Source organism: Octodon degus, unplaced genomic scaffold (assembly GCF_000260255.1).
Source record: "Octodon degus isolate 3935 unplaced genomic scaffold, OctDeg1.0 scaffold00065, whole genome shotgun sequence".
NCBI lineage: Eukaryota > Metazoa > Chordata > Mammalia > Rodentia > Octodontidae > Octodon > Octodon degus.
In genome coordinates, this window is record NW_004524641.1 from 9,275,277 (window position 1) to 9,294,066 (window position 18,790).

General features: G+C 35.0%; 1 protein-coding gene across 1 annotated transcript in view; it reads left to right on the forward strand.

Annotated features, from left to right (window-relative positions):
• LOC101592694 (serine/threonine-protein kinase tousled-like 1) overlaps positions 1 to 18,790 on the forward strand; it is a 68,040-nt gene that overhangs the window by 34,083 nt on the left and 15,167 nt on the right. Inside the window, exons 5-6 of the mRNA XM_023719172.1 lie at positions 1,328 to 1,394; positions 17,525 to 17,622. Of these exons, the coding sequence (XP_023574940.1) occupies positions 1,328 to 1,394; positions 17,525 to 17,622 (165 nt within the window). The remainder of the gene's footprint in view (positions 1 to 1,327; positions 1,395 to 17,524; positions 17,623 to 18,790) is intronic.

The following is an 18,790-nucleotide window of genomic DNA, read 5'->3' on the forward strand; positions in this document are numbered from 1 at the left end:
TCTCTCTCTCTTTCTCTCTCTTTCTCTCTCACTCTCTCTCAATGTATTTATGCTAGGAATTGAACTTAGGACCTTGTGCTTGCTAGACAAGTGCTTGTGCCACTGAGCTGTTTCTAACTCTCTCTCTCAAATAAAGTACAAGTAATATAAATTTTAATTATTTATTTTTCATTTTAGGGAGTATTGGAGTATTGCCCTCACAATATTAAATCTTTGAATTCATGCACATAGGATAACTTTTAATTTAATTATTACAGCTTTTAATTTCTTGAGCAGTATATAGTATTTTATAATTTTCTCTATACAAGCCTTTCAATTCCTGGATTAAATTTATTCCTCAGTGTTTTATTCATTTGCACACTATCATAGATGGATTTTTTTTCTTAATATCCTTTATAGGTTGTTCATTTCTGGTATACAGAAACATATACTGTTGTATGGTGATCCCAACCTCTATCTTTACTGAGTTTATTAACTAGTATTTTTTCCCCCTGTGTATTCTTTGGGATTTTACATAAAGCATCATGTCATCTGTTAATACAGATAGTTTTGCATTTTTCCCTTACAGTTTGGATGCATCCCCCCCCCCTTACCTGAATGCTCTGGTAGGACTTACAGGACAGTATTGAATAGCAGTTGTATTAAAGTGGATGTGCTCGTTTCATTCCTGATTTTAAAGAGAAATCTTCAGTCTTTCACCATTAAGTTTGCTATCAGTTATCTTTTTTTTTTAATACCCTTTATGATATTGAAGATATTCCCTTTATTAATGCCTAGTTGTTTTGAAAATTTCAAAATAGTCTTGTTTTCTCCATTCCCTACATTTTCACTTGTTTTCTTTTCATAAATGCTGAGTGTTTCAATTTTAGAATGTTGGCTCTCCCAAGTCTTCTTACAATTGTTCAACCACCAGGTCAAATTAGCAATAATAGCCATTATCATACCACCCTTTTTGTCTTTATAACACTTACTATTACTTAAAGTTACTCTGTCATTAAGTTGTTTCTTTTTTACTTTCTTAACCCCACTATTGATTGTAAGCCCAAACCAAAATGTAAGGAGAGATTATCTTGTTTTCTCTTTATCATTAGGATATAAATTCTGAAGTATAACTTGATGTGTGGTATTTATCATATAGCTGTTGGCTTGGCTAATTACTCCATCTATAAGTACTAAAGTATCCTAAAGAATATTGTGAAAGAGATTTTGGCTTAAAATTGGCAGCATTTTCTGTCCATTTGGTCAATTTTACCCTATTTTGTTAGTTGTTCGTAAGAAATAATAGTATTAATATCAAAATATAGAATTAAAATTTTACTTTTGACAGGTTGACTTTGGCAGAATATCATGAACAAGAAGAAATTTTCAAACTTAGACTAGGACATCTCAAGAAGGTATGTGATGCAAATGCTGCATTTTTAGTTTAAATTCTTACTAAACTTTTTGTGGAGAGTTGAGTTCTAAGTGTCTTTATTTCAGAAACCAAAAATTTAAGAGAAGGATTCCATATTTAGAGCCTCAGACAGACAGACAGACAGACAGACAGACAGAGAGAGAGAGAGAGAGACAGACAGACAGACAGACAGACAGACAGACAGACAGACAGAGACAGACAGAGAAAGAGAAAAAGAGATGCATTAAGTTGCATTTTTATGTTGAACATATTAAAATAATATTCCTTTCCAATGTGGTTAACTTCAAAATACTGAGATGCTAATATATTGTGTTTCTTTAGTGGAAGAACAATTTCTGACCAGACCTAGTGTCTTTATATCACTATATTTAAATAGCACCTCCAGGTATGAAGTGTTTTTCATTTTTAAGATGAAAGGTAAAATTTCCTAGCTGTATCTATTTCATAATAAATTGAAATAACAATTGCAAGTAAATAGGAAACTTAATTCTTTAGCTTAACTTTTAATTTGTTGATTGCTTGCTTAAATGTTTTTATTAAAATATGGAGCTGGGAAATTTAAGAGCTGATCATCAGTAATAATGTAAAATGATACAATTTTGAAAAATGTTACTATATGTTACTATGTTAGTTTTATAATGTATAGTTTAGTACTTGTTTATAATCTCTAAATCATAAGTCCTTTATTTCTATAGGTCTTAATTTTAATTCAAACCATTTCAATGAATGAGTAGTGAGTTTTTTTTCTTTCAAAATGAAATTAACTGCCAGGAGTGGTGGCATATACCTGTAATCCCAGCATTTGAGAGGCTGAGGCAGGAGGATTGCCATGAGTTCAAGACCAGCTTGTGCTACCCACTAAGTTCAAGGCTAGCTGAACTACATAGTGAGACCCTATCTCAAGAAAAAGGAAAACAAAACAAGAAAGAAGTTACAATGAGATAAAAAAAATGTTAAAAAAAATTTAAAAATAAACATTTTTTGACCCAGTGTTGTATACTGCTTGTCAGGTTATTTGAAGTTGTTTTTCTTTTTCTTTTTTTTTTGGGGGGGGGGTGGTGGCGTTGGGGATCAAACCCAGGAACTTGTCCATTCAAGGCAAGAATGCTGCCACTGAGCCATATCCCCAGCCCTGTTTTTCTTTTTTTAAACTAGGTTAAAGTATAGGAAATACAATTTAAAAAATAAAAGTATAGGGCTGGGGAGATAACTCAGTAGAATAAGCACTTGCCTGGCAAGCACAAGGTCCTGAGTTCAATCCCCGGTACCACAAAACAAAATAAAATAGGTTAAGTTATAACTAAAATGAAGACAAACTAATTAAAGATATTTTCTGTGAAGTCATCTTCATGGGATAATGTGGGATAGAACAGAGAAACCCATTCAGATTGGTTGTATATGTCATGCTATAATGTGAATTCGTTTTTTGGAAAATTGTTAATATGCTAAGGATTCCTGCTGTTTGGTTATAGGAAATATATGTGTGTGATTATATGTATATATGTGAAGTATAATAGAAAATTCCAAAGTTTAAATTTTTAGGAAATAATTATTGTGTATTGTCACTAATTCTCAAAATACTACCCTTTGCTTCAAACACACTTATCCCATAGTTCTTTCCACTTTTTGAAGCAACTCTTGAGAAGTCCTCTTTCATGAGTGTCTTGGGGTTTTGTTTTGTTTTTTTTTTTTTCTTCTTCTTTTTAATGTATTTAGTTTTACTACAAGGTCTACAGGGTCTCACTACACAGATTAGACTTGTAGTGATCCTTCCTGTTTTTCAGCCTTCCAAGTGCTGGGAGTATAGGCGTGCAATACCACGCCCAGTGTCAGTTGCTACCTCAGTGCACCCTAGGGACAGGGCCAGCGCAGCATGCTGGGGATCAAACCCCAGTCCCTACATATGCCTAAGCAGGTACTTTAATCCACTGAGCTATCTGGCCAGCCCTTCATGAGTGTCTTTTACTTATGCTGTCATTAGCTGCCTGGATGTTCTGAATGATTAACACCTTTCATGGTCATTTTGACATTGGGGAAAAAATCAGAAGTTGAATGGTACCAGATCTGGTGAATAAATTAGATGATGGCCCTCTATAATGTTTTTATTTCACAAAAATTGCCACAATTGCTTAATCAGTGAAGGGCAATCAAAACATAGGTAAATATTTAGTGTAAAAACTGATTACAATAAAAGGCATATTGCCATTAATCCCCCTCAGGATAGTCTATCTCTTTAAATACATTTATCTGCCATCATTCTTGGCAATGTGCCTTTTATTGTAATACAGTTTATTTATTTTTAAATTTTTTCAAGTATCTCTTGTATAATTTGCTTTAGTGTCCTTTCTTATGCCTCTGTGTTTGCCACTGCTCAGAAAACTTGGACCTAAATTACTTGAACAGTGAGTTCCAAAATGATTTATTTGGTCTTTACAAGTCCTGTTCGTTCTGTTGTAATAACCAGCCATTTTTCCTGCTCTTTGAGATACAGTAGACAACCTTAGTCTATTTTCTACAGTCTGTTCTCTGCGGCAGATGAAACTACTGAACTGTGATAATGATTCTGTCGTAATAATAGACCTATATTAGGGGACTGAGAATAAAGAGAAAATTTTTAGTGCAGAATAAATCACAAGTATTTGTGTACCTACACAAGCTATTTTGCTAATGAATTTTTTAAGGATCTATGCTTGATGTCACATAAAGAAAAATTACCAATTATTTTCTAACCAACCTTTGGTGATAAAGGGATAGTATATGCTTAGTTATTAAGTATAAATGTAGCTATACTAAGTATATCTTTGGAACTTTGCCTGGAGAGTTACTGTTTTCCCATATAATAGCAAATTTTAAGTGACCTTTTCTAATAATGGCATTTTACATGTGCACCTTTATAAAAATTTGTGGTAGAGAGCTCAGAATTTTAAAGCAGTTAAGTTTAGAATTGGCAGTTTATATTACATAAAGTATACTTTCAAAAAAGCCTTAGAGGAGGATTTGGTTTTAGCTTTGGTTGGTTGGTTGGTTGGTTGGTTGGTTGGTTGGTTGGTTGGTGATTGCTTTCAAAGCTTTCAGGGGTGCCGGGGAGATGGCTCAGTGGAATAAGCGCTTCCCTGGCAAGCTCAAGGGCCTGAGTTCAATCCCTGGTACCGCCAAAAAAAAAAAGCTTTCAGGGTATTTTGAAAATACTTGGTTTCCACAAAAAAACCCTTTTATTTTCTAAAGTAGAGTGTGCTTATGTGTCTAGTTACTACATAAACATTTGCAAGTGTTATAGAATTTCTCACCTTCCATTTTAGCCTCCATATTCTTTTCCAGTGTTTGACTTTTATATTTTTCATATTTGTTTTCTTTCTAATAATTGTTCTTTTCATAATCCTGTTTTCTACCTTTTTTCAGCCTGTATCAAAATTTACTGAACAGTCTTAGACTTCTAACTTTATCTTCTTCTTAACCAATTTATAATAATATAACTTTTCTTTGGCTTCCATCGTGGAATATTTTTAGAGAGTAACCAACTAATAATGTTGAAATGTACCCTCATATCTTGAATACTCATTTTTTTCTTCTGTAAGACTATTTTGGGTGTGAAGAATGAATACATTTATGAAGAAAATTGTAAGTGGTACACAACAAAATTGAGCAAGTACTGTAATGTCATAGCACAAATATATAGCTGTAGTTGCCTGCTTTCAACTGGATATTTACTGTTGAGTTGTACAATTTTTAAAAAAAAGTAGTTACATTAGTAAAAATAAGCTTCTAAAGCATAGTTGGAAAATAGTTCATTCTATTCTCTGAAAAATAGACTGGACATGCACTTAACACACAGAATCAAGAGAAAGATGTTGTCACCTGTATTTTATTAGTTTCCCATGCTGATACAGATTGTACCCTAATGTGTAAGAAGTATATAGATTTTTACCATAGGCTAGATCTGATCTGATCTGTGAATATCTGATGTTCATGTTACTTGCACAGTTATTGGCTAGGTGAAGGTATAAAGTTAGAACCTGGATATCCTTGAATTAGCAAGTGTGACTCTCAGTATTAATCTCTCTCACTATCCCTTTAATAAACTCTTAAGCAGAGTTAGTTACTAAATTTGTTAGCCAGGAATATAAACCTTCATTAAGGAAGCTTAGCTAGATGAACTTACAATAGGAGGCCCATTTACTTTTTCTTGAAATGGGTAATTCATGATGCACATTATATTTGATGATGGTAGTTATAATAGAGTAGGCAGAATACAAAAAAGTTCATTTACTACTAAATAAATCTTAATGTTCAGTTCATATTCTGTACTACTCTGTTATTAGGAGAATAAGAAGTCCAGGCACTGTTGCAGTTTGATAGAATCAGGCAGAAACTTCTAAAAGTAAATATGTGGCTAAAATAAATAGATGTTTCCAGTTGCTGCCAAGAAGTAAATGTAAACTTTAGCCAAGGCCCTATTAGTTTTGTCTTCTGAGATCATTGTACAGCATCACCCTTTTGAGTATATCAACAATGCTTTACTACCCTGTTTCAGTTGTTAGCAGTCTAGTTATTGTTCATTCATTCATTAAGTGGTTCCACAGTCTACCTGATGCATTTATTCCCATATCAAGAGAACTACATACTGTTACTTTGTACAATCTCTAATAAAGTTTTTTGAGAGCATTGGAGGCAGGAGTAGTGATATAAGGTCTCACTGTGTAGCCCAGGCTCTCCTCAAACTCAAGGCAGTCCTCCTGCTTCACTGTTTTTTGTTTTCTTTTTCTTTTTTGTGGTACCGGGGATTGAACTCAGGACCCTGCGCTTGCCAGGCAACAGTTTATTCTACGGAGCTATCTCCCCAGCCCTGATCCTCCTACTTCAGTCTTTTCAGAGTGTTGAGGAGTGCTGGGATTACAAGTATGCACCATCATGCCTGGCAGAAGTTGTAACCATTTTTGTATGAATATTAACTTTAACTTTTAAAAAAATTGTTTATTTATTCATTTATTTGGTTACAGGGTCTCACTACACAGCTCAGACTCATAGTGATCCTCCTGTCTCAGCCTCCCCAGCACTAGGATTATAGGTGTGCACCACCATGCCTGGTTTTGGTTGTTGGCATGGCACGCCCGGGGTTCCAGAGCAGGCACAGCATGCAATACCAGGGATCAAACATGGGCTTTCCAGACAGGTGCTTAGACCACCAAGCAAAAAAGAAAAGAAAAAAAAAAACCTAACTTTTGGAATTCTGAGATATTTTTTGTGTGCTTTGTCTGAAATAATGCAGTATGTGAGTGACAAAGCCAGAACTTGAAATTTTGTTTTCTGTTATTTCAGTGGCCATAGCTGTGTGCTTTATTTCTTGAATTCTTTTGTTGTAGATGAATAGCACATTGCTCTTTGTATTCAGAGGAATTCATTTGTAGCTCATTGCATATCTCTTAGAGTAGTGGGAGTGCATGCTACTTTCTAAGTTTTTGGTACATGCTATTTCATCTGGTTACAGATAAAGAGCAATTTTAAATCAATTGTTGTTCATGCACTTTTTTTTCTTTCCTATATTTACTTCCTTGGCAAGTATGTTCATGATTGTTTTATTAGTGAAACCGTTTATTATTAGCTAATATATTGATTTCCATATTGTTTTTTTTAAAGGTCAATAGAGAAGGCACATTTTGATAAAAAATATAAATCAAATAATTTTATAAAGATTTCACAGAATAAAATAAAACAACCATATAAGACATACATTAACTTTCCAAGTTATTCCTGAAATTATTTTAGAAAGAAAATAATTTGTTCCCAGTAATTATACACTTTTCCAGTTATCACTTATTAAAAAGAGAACAATTTCCTATCTTACAGAGTTGTTTTTCTAAGGCAAAGCTACTAACAATCCCACTTTATGTACCTATCTCCCATGTGGAATCTGGTGGTTTAAGGAAATACTAGTTGATAAATTCTAGTTATAGAAAAATAACTTATCTTTATGATTTGAGGAATTCTGCCAAGTTGTTTATATAATCACATCATTATTTTGGAGTTAAAGACAGCTGTGTGGATGTACTTTCAAGGATTGTTACTAAAATAACATGTACAATGAAAAAAACTCCAGAAAAACCAATTTCCTTGTAATACGTTCTCTTTATAATCATAATTATTTTGTAAAAAATACATTACTAATCATAAAACATGAGGACATAGAATTTAAAAAGTTATTAGGACCATTAACTATTGTCTCCATACTGCTGTTACTCGAGTTTGTGATGTGAACAGCATGTTGCCATTTTTTTCCTAGTTTTCAAACTTTTTTGTCTCCTTGATTTTAAAAATTTGAGTATTTGGGGGAGAATGCATATAGAAAATCGGACATCTCAGTACTGAATATTAAATAGTATAGAATAGAAAAGTAGGGATTGGCTTTAATGTGTGTGTTTTGACGTGTGTGTGTGCGCGTTTGCCTGTGTGTGTGTGTGTGTGTGTGTGTAAGAGTTGAGAGAGTATGTTTGATTTATAGCCTTATTTATAAAAACTAGAAGTTTTACTGGAAAAACAAGCAATTTGTAATTGAAGCAGGATTAGTCAAGAATCACCAGCACCAACACAAATGTATCTTTGCAGACCAAAGGAATCAGCTAAACAGTTTACAGTCATCTCAATCTCTACTGAAACAAATCACATCCAGCATGCCACCTGACACCATTTCTTTCTCTCTTTCTCCTTTGCTCCTTGCGATGTGGCATTCATCTCTCCTTGTGCCTCCGTTCTGAAGAGATAACAATATAGCAACAACTCTGCCATTGAAATCCTGTACTCTGACTGATTTTGGCACCTGCAAAGAGAAACAACCAGTAACAGGCAGCAACAACATCAGTATTAATCTTCCATGATGAAATCTTTACAGGTCAAGAACAAGTACACTGCTTTTTCTCACTCCTTCACAGTGGACCATGCAACTAGTTGAAATGGAAGACAATGGATTGTCTACAACCTTTTGAACAGTGGAGAATACAGGGCGTTGGTTTTAGGTGAATTGACCCCCAAATATTCTTGAAATTTGCTATCCCCTTTGGTCTCTTTTAGAATACCTCTGTCATCTGATTTGTCAGACCCATAGTATGACCACAAAGAACAAGTTTGCATATGTGACGTTTCTTGTCACTTTAGGTGTGAATGAAAATAATGAGCAATGTAATTCTAGAGGGCATCATCTTTACATCTGTGTGTTCACCTTTATGTTTACGACCATGACCAGCAGAAATCTTTTCAGAATTCTCATTTCAGTTAAAGCTGAGTACATTGTACATTGTGTTTCTGTAAAATGTGACACACAAGATGCTACTTGTATAGGCAGTAGATTTCAGTGGAATTCTGGTGGGAATGCACTATACTTAGAACAGTCATAGTTAAGCCTGTAAAGAATGTTATGAGATTCCTGACTTCTTGGTGTATGTGGATGAGAAGAGTCCTGAAAAGAGTGTTGGAATTCCTTACTTGACATTTTGTTCTTGCTGCTTTTCATTTAAAAATTAGTAGACCTCAGCTGGGGGTACTGGTGCACACCAATAACCTCAGCACTCTGAGAGCTAAAGGCAGGATGCTTACAAGTTCAAGCCTCGCCTGGGCAATTTGGCCATTTAACAAGACTGTCTCAAAATAAAAACAGGAAAGGGTTAGGACTATAGCTCAGTGCAAAGACTCTGGGTTCAGTCTCTCATACCCCCTAAAAAGGTGTGGCCTATAAAAGGACTATGGTGAGAGAACAGGGATCTGGCTACAGATGAGAACTGTTCAGTTTATGTTCCCTTTCCTACACTCATAAGAACTTACAAACATTTCTAGTTCTGATCTTCAGGAGTCATGCTTCCTGTCACTTAGTGATTCAATTTCTAAGTTCAGTGTAGAGGATCACTGTTTCACAAAAAAACAAAAAAGTTTCTTGACTACCAACTTTCCTGAACCAAAACTTAAGTCCATGCCATTTATATGTACATTTGTAGTCATAGTATAGAAGACTAGGCTTTTCACATTTGAGCTAGATATTAAACTCTCAAATTGTAAAAATATATGTTAGCTACTATCATCCTGAAACAGGTTAAAAGGAAGCAGGAAACTAAGAGAAAAGACTACCATATATCCTACTAAAGCATTGTACATGTGTGTTCTAGAGCTGGTGTCATCAGCTTGTTCAATATTTAACATTGAGGACTCTTGTCCCCATAGTACAGCAGTGTATAAGAAGTTTCCTAAAAGCCAGGTGTAGTGGTATATAACAGTTATCCCAACACTTGGGAGGCTGAAGCAGAAAGATTGCCAACTTCTAACCTAGCCTGGGCTACCTGGTAAATTCAAAGCCAGCCTGGACTACAACAGCAAGACTTTTTTAAGAAAATAAATAAGTATATTGAAACTTTAAAATTTGCCATTCATTAAAACTCTTAAATCTATTGACTAATGAGGTTTTGCTTTGTTTAAATAAAATGGAGGGACTGAAAGCCTACATATTTTAACAGTCACTCTTCATTAAGATGGTGTATGTATTTGGGTATGGTGTTGTGCACCTATAGTCCCAACAATCTGGTACATTGTGACAGGAGAATAACAGCCTCAAGCCTAGACTGGGCAGTTCAGTGTTTTAGTGAGATCTTGTCCCAAAACAAAAAATGAAAACAGAGCAAGGGATGTATCTGAGTAAGGTCATAGGTTCAGTCTTCAGTATGGGGCAAAACACACACACACACACACACACACACACACACACACACACACACACAGATGCTTGTAATCTCAGCTACTCATGATGCTGAAGCAAGAAGACCTAAAGTTTAAAGCCAGCATGGACAGCTTCACAGAGCCCTGCCTCAAAATAAAAATAAAAAGTTGTAGCACTATGGTCCAGTACTAGAGCACTGTCTGGCCAGCACAAGTCCTTGGGTTCGCTGGTACTGTAAAGAATTTCAGCATATATATTTATGCATTTGAAGAGAGAATAAACCACCATTCCCCTTTTAAAAGGAAATGAAATATAGATAAAGGGAAACTAACATTAAAGGTTCTGGGCTGGGGAGATAGCTTGGCAGTCTAAGCGCCTGCCTGGCAAGCACAAGGACCCAAGTGCAATTCCCAGTACCACATGCCATGCCAGCCTTAGAACCCTGGGCACACTGTGCCAGCTGCCGAAACCAGGCATGGTGGCTCACACCTGTAATCCCAGCGCTGGGGAGGCTGAGACAGGAGCTGCATAGCGTGACCCTGTACCAAACAAACAAACGAATGATTTTTTAAAAAAACAGAAGTTCTAAGGTAATGAGGAAGATTCTGTATGCTCCCCTCAGTAATAGCCAGTTGGTGATTAGGGTTGGTAGTGGACAGAACATTTATATAATTTGGAAAGAAAACACTGAAGAATTTAAGTTTTGTCTCTTCTACTATTACTTCTGTTTTCAGTCTACATAGTCATAATAAAGCAAAAATATGATTACAGGACAGTTGTCTTATAATCGAACTAAACTCAACACTGCTTTGTATAGGTGTCTTGCTGGTGGTTGTTGTTTGGTTGCATATTTTTATGTCCATATATAGATTTGGAAAAGATAATTTAGTGACACATATGGATATATCTGAATAAAACTGTTTCCTTTTTTTCTTTTAGTTTTTAATAATGCTTTTTCTTTTACCTTTTCTTTCTTGGTAATAAACTTTTTAAATGACATCATGAAATTGAAAAGGGTATGGTTGGGTTTTTTTGATTTTGTTTTTTTGAGGAAAGTTGTTAACTTCCAAGAGATTCACTTTTCCTGTTGCTCAAATGAATTTGACATTAAACTTTTCAAAATCTGAGTTTTTTGAGCACCAAGTAGTATTACAGTGTTGTTGAACAGACTGTGCCAATCTGCATGCTTTACATAGCTTTCATCATTTTTATAATACAAGATATAGAAATTATTTTCTTTCATGAATTTTCATAGGTTATAGGCCAGTCAAGAGTGTTGTATCAAAATATAACCTGGGTTGGGCACCTAGCTCAGTGATAGAGCACTTGTTTAGCATGCAGCTCCCCACCCAGCCACACAACAAACAAGCAAACAAAAATAACTTCTTGTCTTATCTTATCTTTATAAAAAGTCAGTTTTAGCTGGGTGTGGTGGCTGGCCTGTAATCCTAGTACTCAGGAGGCTAAGGCAGGAGGATCATTTGAGTTCAAGACCAGGCTGGACTACATAGTGAAACCGTGTCTCAAAAAACAAAACAAATATAAAAAGTCAGTTTTTGCCAGTTGAAATTTTTTGCGTGGGGAATAACATGTAATGTACATTTAGGTTTGCTAAATAACTTCAGACAACTATGCTTAAATTGGGAAGGAGTATTGCTTTACATGTGAAATCCATTTTATAATTAAACTTTGTAGCTTCAATCCCTATATGCTCCACTCTTCATAGTTTGAAAAACTGCAGTTATGGGAAATGCCCCACTCCTAATTGACCCAGCAGTTTTGTTTTATGTTTGTTTGTTTTTTGTATTTTTAGGGAATGGTCTACAGTGTTTCAGGGTCTCACTACTAGATCGGACTCCTAGTGATCTGCCTGTTTACAGCCTCCCAAGAGCTGGGATTACAGACACACGCCACCACACTTAGTCTCAATTGCCCTCTCAGCGTGCCCCAGGGGCAGGGGCAGCACAGGGATCGAACCCCTGGCCCCTGTGCCTGCTTGCAAGCACTTTAATCCGCTGAGCGATTTGGCCGGCCCTTGAACCAGCAGTTTTAACCTGTAATTTTACAGTTTCCACGTAACTACAAGTTATTTTTGCCTTAGAGAGCTGAGCCAAGGGAATATTGAGTTACAAGAAGAGACATTGATCATAAATAGCATTTCTTTGCTGAAGATATAGTGAGAGACAAACTTCCAGTGAAGTAGGTGTGGGATTTATTTTTATGATTTTGGGCCAGGAGATGGCTCAGTAGAATAAGTGCTTTCCTGGCAAGCGCAAGGATCTGAGTTCAATCCCCAGTTCCTTAAAAAAAAAAAAAAAAAAAAAAAATCCAACTCTGAAAATATTTTTATGATTTTTTAAAAAATTAAAATGCATTGGGTAGTGATTTTGTAGGTGACTCAAACAATTAGGAATATTGAAATCTGTTGTGTATATATTTATATGACTTGGTTTTTTATATGATTCAGGACTTCAGAGTTTATTTTAAAGTACTTTTAAAACTATAATATGTGCTATTAAATTATCTGTTACATCTTTTTAAACAGAAAAGAGGCATGGCCATTTATTTTGTATTTGATCACTACCCCTACTTTTTAATTCAACATATTTTTAACTCATGTCCCTTCTATATTATAATTAACCACAAAAACAAATTCCTTTCCAGATGTTATTTGTATGTTTTTTCTTTGCTTTGATTAACTGCTCCGTTAGTGGATGAATCCAGGATTAATATTGAGTATATTCACCAAAAGTGGTAATGTGACCTAGCTTTGCCGTGAATTTGAAGATTCATTCTGTAGTGATTGTGAACTCAGATTTTCCTCACTTCTCCTGAAGCTGCTGTAAAAGATGAGTTTTCAGCATCTCCCACAGGCTAATGTCAAGTCAGTCAAGAAGAGTATAGCCAACAGGGTAGACCTTAGAAAATGATCTATACCAAGAGATGAAATAATTGAGGCTACTGCTTTTGAGCCTGTTATGCCATAGAGCCAGAACAAAACTGGGCCATGCCCCTTCCTATGAGGGGAGGTACTAACCATTATTACCTATAGCATTTGCTTAAAGGGATATATGTCTGTTAGTGTACTCAGCATGCCATAACAAAAGTACCACATTGAGTGGCTTAACAGAAATCTATTTTCTCATACTGTAGTATTGGAAGTCTTAAAAGTCTTAAGATAAAGGTCTGGAATGGTTTGGGTTTGATGAGGGCTTTCTTCCTGGGTTACACATGACCTTGTTTCTGTGTTCCCAGAGAAGCAGTGGTGGCAGTGGTGATGGCAGTGGTCCTGCCTCCTTCATAAGGCCACTAATCCCATTAATGAGGGTCCTCTACTCATGATCTAATCTAATGCTAGCTACCTGTCCCGTGCATCATCTCCAGATACTGTTATATTAGGACATCAGATATTCTGTATGAAATTTGGGAGGAACACAAATATTTAATCCATAACAGTATTCCTTCCTTCCTTCCTTCCTTTTTTTTTTTTTTCTTTATTTCTGTTGGTGAAATTTGAGAGAAATTCCTTAAAGTTGGAGAGTTATCTTTCCTACAAAAGTATTTCTTTTAAGGCTTAAGACACCACAAAAATATAAGTAGTTTTAAGCATTGAAATAGAACATGTAGGGCTGGGAATATAGCTCAGCAACACAGTGCCTGCCTGGCAAGTGTACCATCATGAGTTCAATTCCCAGTACCAAAAATAAATAAATAAAACATGTAAACATAGATCGCTGACTGGATTTATATTTATTTGTATGTAAGTGTCAGCTATAGTTCCTTTCTTTGATATTTCTTCCTCAATATCTAGAATATAGTATCTCTCAAGTTCTTCTGACATTTTTTTCCTGCTAACCTTAACAATTCAAAATGTATAGTACTTATCAGTTTTTATTTTGTAAGATTTTATGGGATACAACTGTCATGCTTTATTTTGTAAAATTGGGTCTAACATGAAAAGTATATAACAAATGTAATTATGTGCATTAATGATCTAGTTGAATCCTACATATTTTTTATGACATGTTTATTTATTTATAAATTTTCTACATGTGTTGACTATTTTTATGAGACATAATCACAGAAACAGCTTTCCAAATTATATTGGTTGAGTTCTTAACAAGATTTAGGTACAAGACATGGGATACAAAGATAAGAATGATGGAATTTCACATCTTCAATCTATAGGAAGATAACATACAAAGAAAAAAAGATAGCAAATAATGTCAAGTACAGTTCCAGCAGTGATCATAAAAAGCCAACAGTATGACACACCCCACGCTGGGCACTGTGCCTGTGAATACCCAGTCAGCGAATATACATGGTAGAGCAGTGGACCAAGAAAGAGTCACGTGATGATCTTTACCTGCCTTTGGCTAGACAAAATTGACAAAGAATAGAATCCTACATATTTTTGATTCAGTAAAATTTATGTAAAGTTAGCACTGAAATAACACAACTTCAAATTAAAGCTAAACTCATCCACATGGCTGACACTGACAAAGGATCTACAATCTGAGGTACAGGATCTCAGGATAAATTCTGGGGGAATTTGACTGACCTTATCAGATCCAAAAGCTACAACTTTTGTTGCATAGGTCTTGCTTTATCTTAGTCTTAACCAACCAGCAGAAAAGTATGAAAATGAAGTATAAGAAGTAAAGCCATGGTGTTAGGTTGAGCTGTAGGGGACTCTTGTCAACAATTTCTGACACTGCCAGTCAAGAGGAAGACCCAATACTATTATGGACTACTGGACTCTTTTAGAATATTTTGCTGAGTTAACACACCTATAATATTCAAATGATGGAACTAAACAAAAAAAGGGGATACAGATGAATGTCCATTTTGTATCTGTGTATTCAAAGTGGTTAGGATAGATATATAGTTACATTCTCTTAATGAGTAGAGGGAGTTGTTCTAATAGTGTTTGTAAATAGGATATCATGTCCACGTCTCGTACAGCAAATAACCTCTAGGCAGAGAGTATGCAATGTGTTAATTATTGGAACTGTCCTACCAATTTGATTTGAAACTGTCTCATTGCTATTTGTTTCTCAGTAAAATTACAGAGGAAAAAACAAAGAAAGGAAAAAAAAAACAAAAGTTAAATAAACATCTCATCTAATCTTCTAATAGCCTTGACATAATTTCATGAAATTATTTGAAATTTCACCAACCTACCAAATGTTAGTACAGGACTCTGCTTTCTAAATTTTGTCATGAGGGCCGGCCAAATAATTCAGCAGATTAAAGCACCTGCTTAGGCAGATGCAGGGGCAGGGGAGTTCAATCCCTGGACCTGCACAGCCCCTCACCCCCCACTCCTCCACCTCGCCACTGAGACAGCAATTGAGACTGGGTGTGGTTGCACATGCCTACAATCCCAGCACTTGGGAGGCTGTAAACAGGAGGATCACTACAAGTCCGATCTACACAGTGAAACCCTATATACCCTGTATACCCTGTCCTAAAAAAAATGTAGCACACTTTAAAAAAATCTGTCAGGTAAATGAGTTAAAGTTCTTGTATACTCCTGGATATACCTGTTTGGCCAGCTTTGTATTCTGTCTTATTTGACTAAGTTAAAACAGCTAAATTGTATTGAATTTATTGTTCCAAAGCTTTTTTTTTTTTTTTTTTTTTTTTTTTTTTTAAAGTCCCTACGTAGATCAGTCTCATAGTGGTTCTCCTGCTTTCAGCCTTCAAAGTGCTGGGATTACAGGTGTGCTCCACTACGCCCAGTCTCTATCACTGTCTCAGGGCATGCTGGGGCCGGGGCTGGCACATCAGGGATCAAACCCTGGGCCGCTGGTCCCTGCATCTGCCTAAGCAGGCACTTGAATACGCTGAGCTATCTGGTTGGCCCTGTTCCGAAGCTTTTTAGTTCTTGATGAATCTTTGCTTATTTAGTCTCCTAGGAGGTCACCTTCCCATTTGTTCATTAAGAAATAACAACTGATGATATTAAATGAGGACATTTCAGTTAAATTTAGTTAATCTTTAACTTATCTGTTTTAGAATTTTTTCTGAAATTCTAGAAGTTTCTTGTTACTTAAATTTATCTTGAAATGGTCATCTAATACCTAATCTGTATTATATATCTTGTCAAAGTGTTGAATTTTATTTTAAAATAATTTAAAGTTAAGTGAAAGACATCTGCAAAGATCTGTTTTCATAATACTTAAAAATATTCTTTTTATGTTTTTTAATATTTTAACTCACATATTATGTATAGATCTAATATATTTTAGACCTCTTCATATTTGAATGAAATTATATTTTCAGTATATTTCAGAATTACTTTTTTATGTAGAAGAATTTTTATTATCAAAGATAAATCAGTAAAGGAAAAGCAAAGGAGCTGATGAAATAGAGAAATATTTAGATGTAATACTTACAAATAAGCTTTTCCATATGGTCTAGATTTATAACTGTAATAGGTACATATTAGGTCAAGGTAATCTGTATTATTTATTCCAGAAATTCTTATTCAAAAATATTTTTAATTGAACTCTTCTAGAAATTTCCACCCAAATTTGGCATATTTATGCCCATATTTTACTACTTAAATTTATATTAACAGAAGTGTGTGCTAAGATTGAGATATGGTGCTACACATGCTGACTTGTTTTGGAGTCTTAAATTTTCTCTAAAAAATAGACTATTTCAAGAATGAAAAGGGAGACATCCTGCTCGGGTCCCCCCTCCTGTCCTTCTCTCAGATAGGGGCTTTCTTTCCCTCAAATATATTCTGCTCATAAAAAAAAGAATGAAAAAACACAGTTATTTAAAAATTTAAATGATATTTCAGGTACCTTTCTTTAGATCTTGCTTTGATAGCCGAAGATTCACCACAGCAATTTATAACTTTTATGTTAATGTCTGCTTAGGATTAAGGGTGATTTATCTAAAGTGAGTGGTCAGCTTGTGTGTGAGTGTACTTGCATTCCAAATATTGTAAGGTCTAGGAATGCTCTGTGGTTCCTTGTCCTTCCTCTTTTATTAGAAAATATCTTCAAAAAAAAATCTTCATTTTATTGTTTTATACTCTTAAGTTAAAATTCAGATGGCCTAGAAATAATTGTAGCTCATTTTGTGGTACAAATCAGCATCAGAGTACTTTTTGTAAAAAAGTGCTGTCTTTTTAGTGTAGACATTATAAAAATAGATTTGTAGTACAGAATAAAATGCAACATCTCATTAAGTGAAGATTTTTATATGGAGGATGGTTTCTTGAAATAAGTTTTGCCTTATCTTTCTATCTTTCAGGCATTGAGAACAACACACTTAACTCAGTGGTACTTTATAATGCACTATTCTTCCCATCACTGTAGAAAATTGATGCATGGGTAAAAATATCTCTTTTATATCACAAATAAATTGAGCTTGTTATAGTCCCCTCTCTTCATTTTCAGGAAGAGGCAGAAATCCAGGCAGAACTTGAACGTTTGGAAAGAGTCAGAAATCTTCACATACGGGAGCTCAAAAGAATAAACAATGAAGATAATTCACAGTAAGACATTATTTGTATTTTATAGTTATATATGATAGAAGTCCTTGCGCCCCTCCTCCATGAACAGAATAAACATACTTGTTTCCTTGTTAGGCATCTCATCTTACTTAGAAAAGATCCAGTCTTTCCCATGGTGCCATAGACACACTGGTTTCCTCAGACACGTCAAGCAGATTTTCTCAGCTCAAAGCTTTTGTGATTGCCAGTTTCTCAACTGGAAATGTTCTAAGAATCATGAGTTACTTACCTTTTACTTCTTATTTCACTCCATATGTTCCTTAGATCAACTGTCCTAAGGTCCCCTTCTCAGTAATAGATAAGTCCTTTTTTCACCTCATACCATCTTCCCTTGTTTTGCTTTATTTTTTTCATAGTATTTTATCACTTCTGTATCTGGAATTATAAATTTATCTTCAAGTGAGCATGGTCTTAGTTTTGTTGTTCTATCTAAATCAGTGCCTGGGATTTGGTAGGTACTTAATATTTGTTGATTAAATATCAAAGTTAATGTAGCAGTAGAGAAAAATATTTTCAGTAAGTTATTCCAGTGAACTATATAGCCAGCACTATGCAAGAATTTTAGAAGAAAAGGGAAAGAACTAAGTTACAGTCTTTGCTGTCAGTCCTTCATTATCAGAACAAGTGCCATAGGCAGTACATGTTAAAGGAATTCAAAGAAAAAAATCTATGGGTTTATGGAAGCTTTATGAAGAAGATAGAAGTAGAAATTAAATAAGGCACTATGTAGATTTGATTGGTATGTCTTTTCACACCTTGTTTTTAAGACTAGGAACATAACTTAAAACTTCATACTTGTCTTTCCTATACTGGCCTCAAGTGATCAGTGAAAAATCATTCCTCTCCTAATCCAGAAAACCCGAGTCCTGTAAATCAAGGGCTGAGGGCATAGTTCAGTCATAGTGTGCTTGCTTATTATTCACAATGTTGTGTGTTCAATCCTCCACATCATACACATACAAAAAAAAATCAAAAGAGATTCAACTCTTTATGTTTACTTTAATGACACTTGGGAAACTGCCCAGGTCAGCAAGGGTATCAGAAAAGCCATCAAGTATGTGATGTGTGTCACTTTAAAAAAGCAGTGTATGGGGCTGGAGAGATGGCTCAGTGGTCTAAAGCACCTACTTAGAACAAGCTTAGCAAAAGC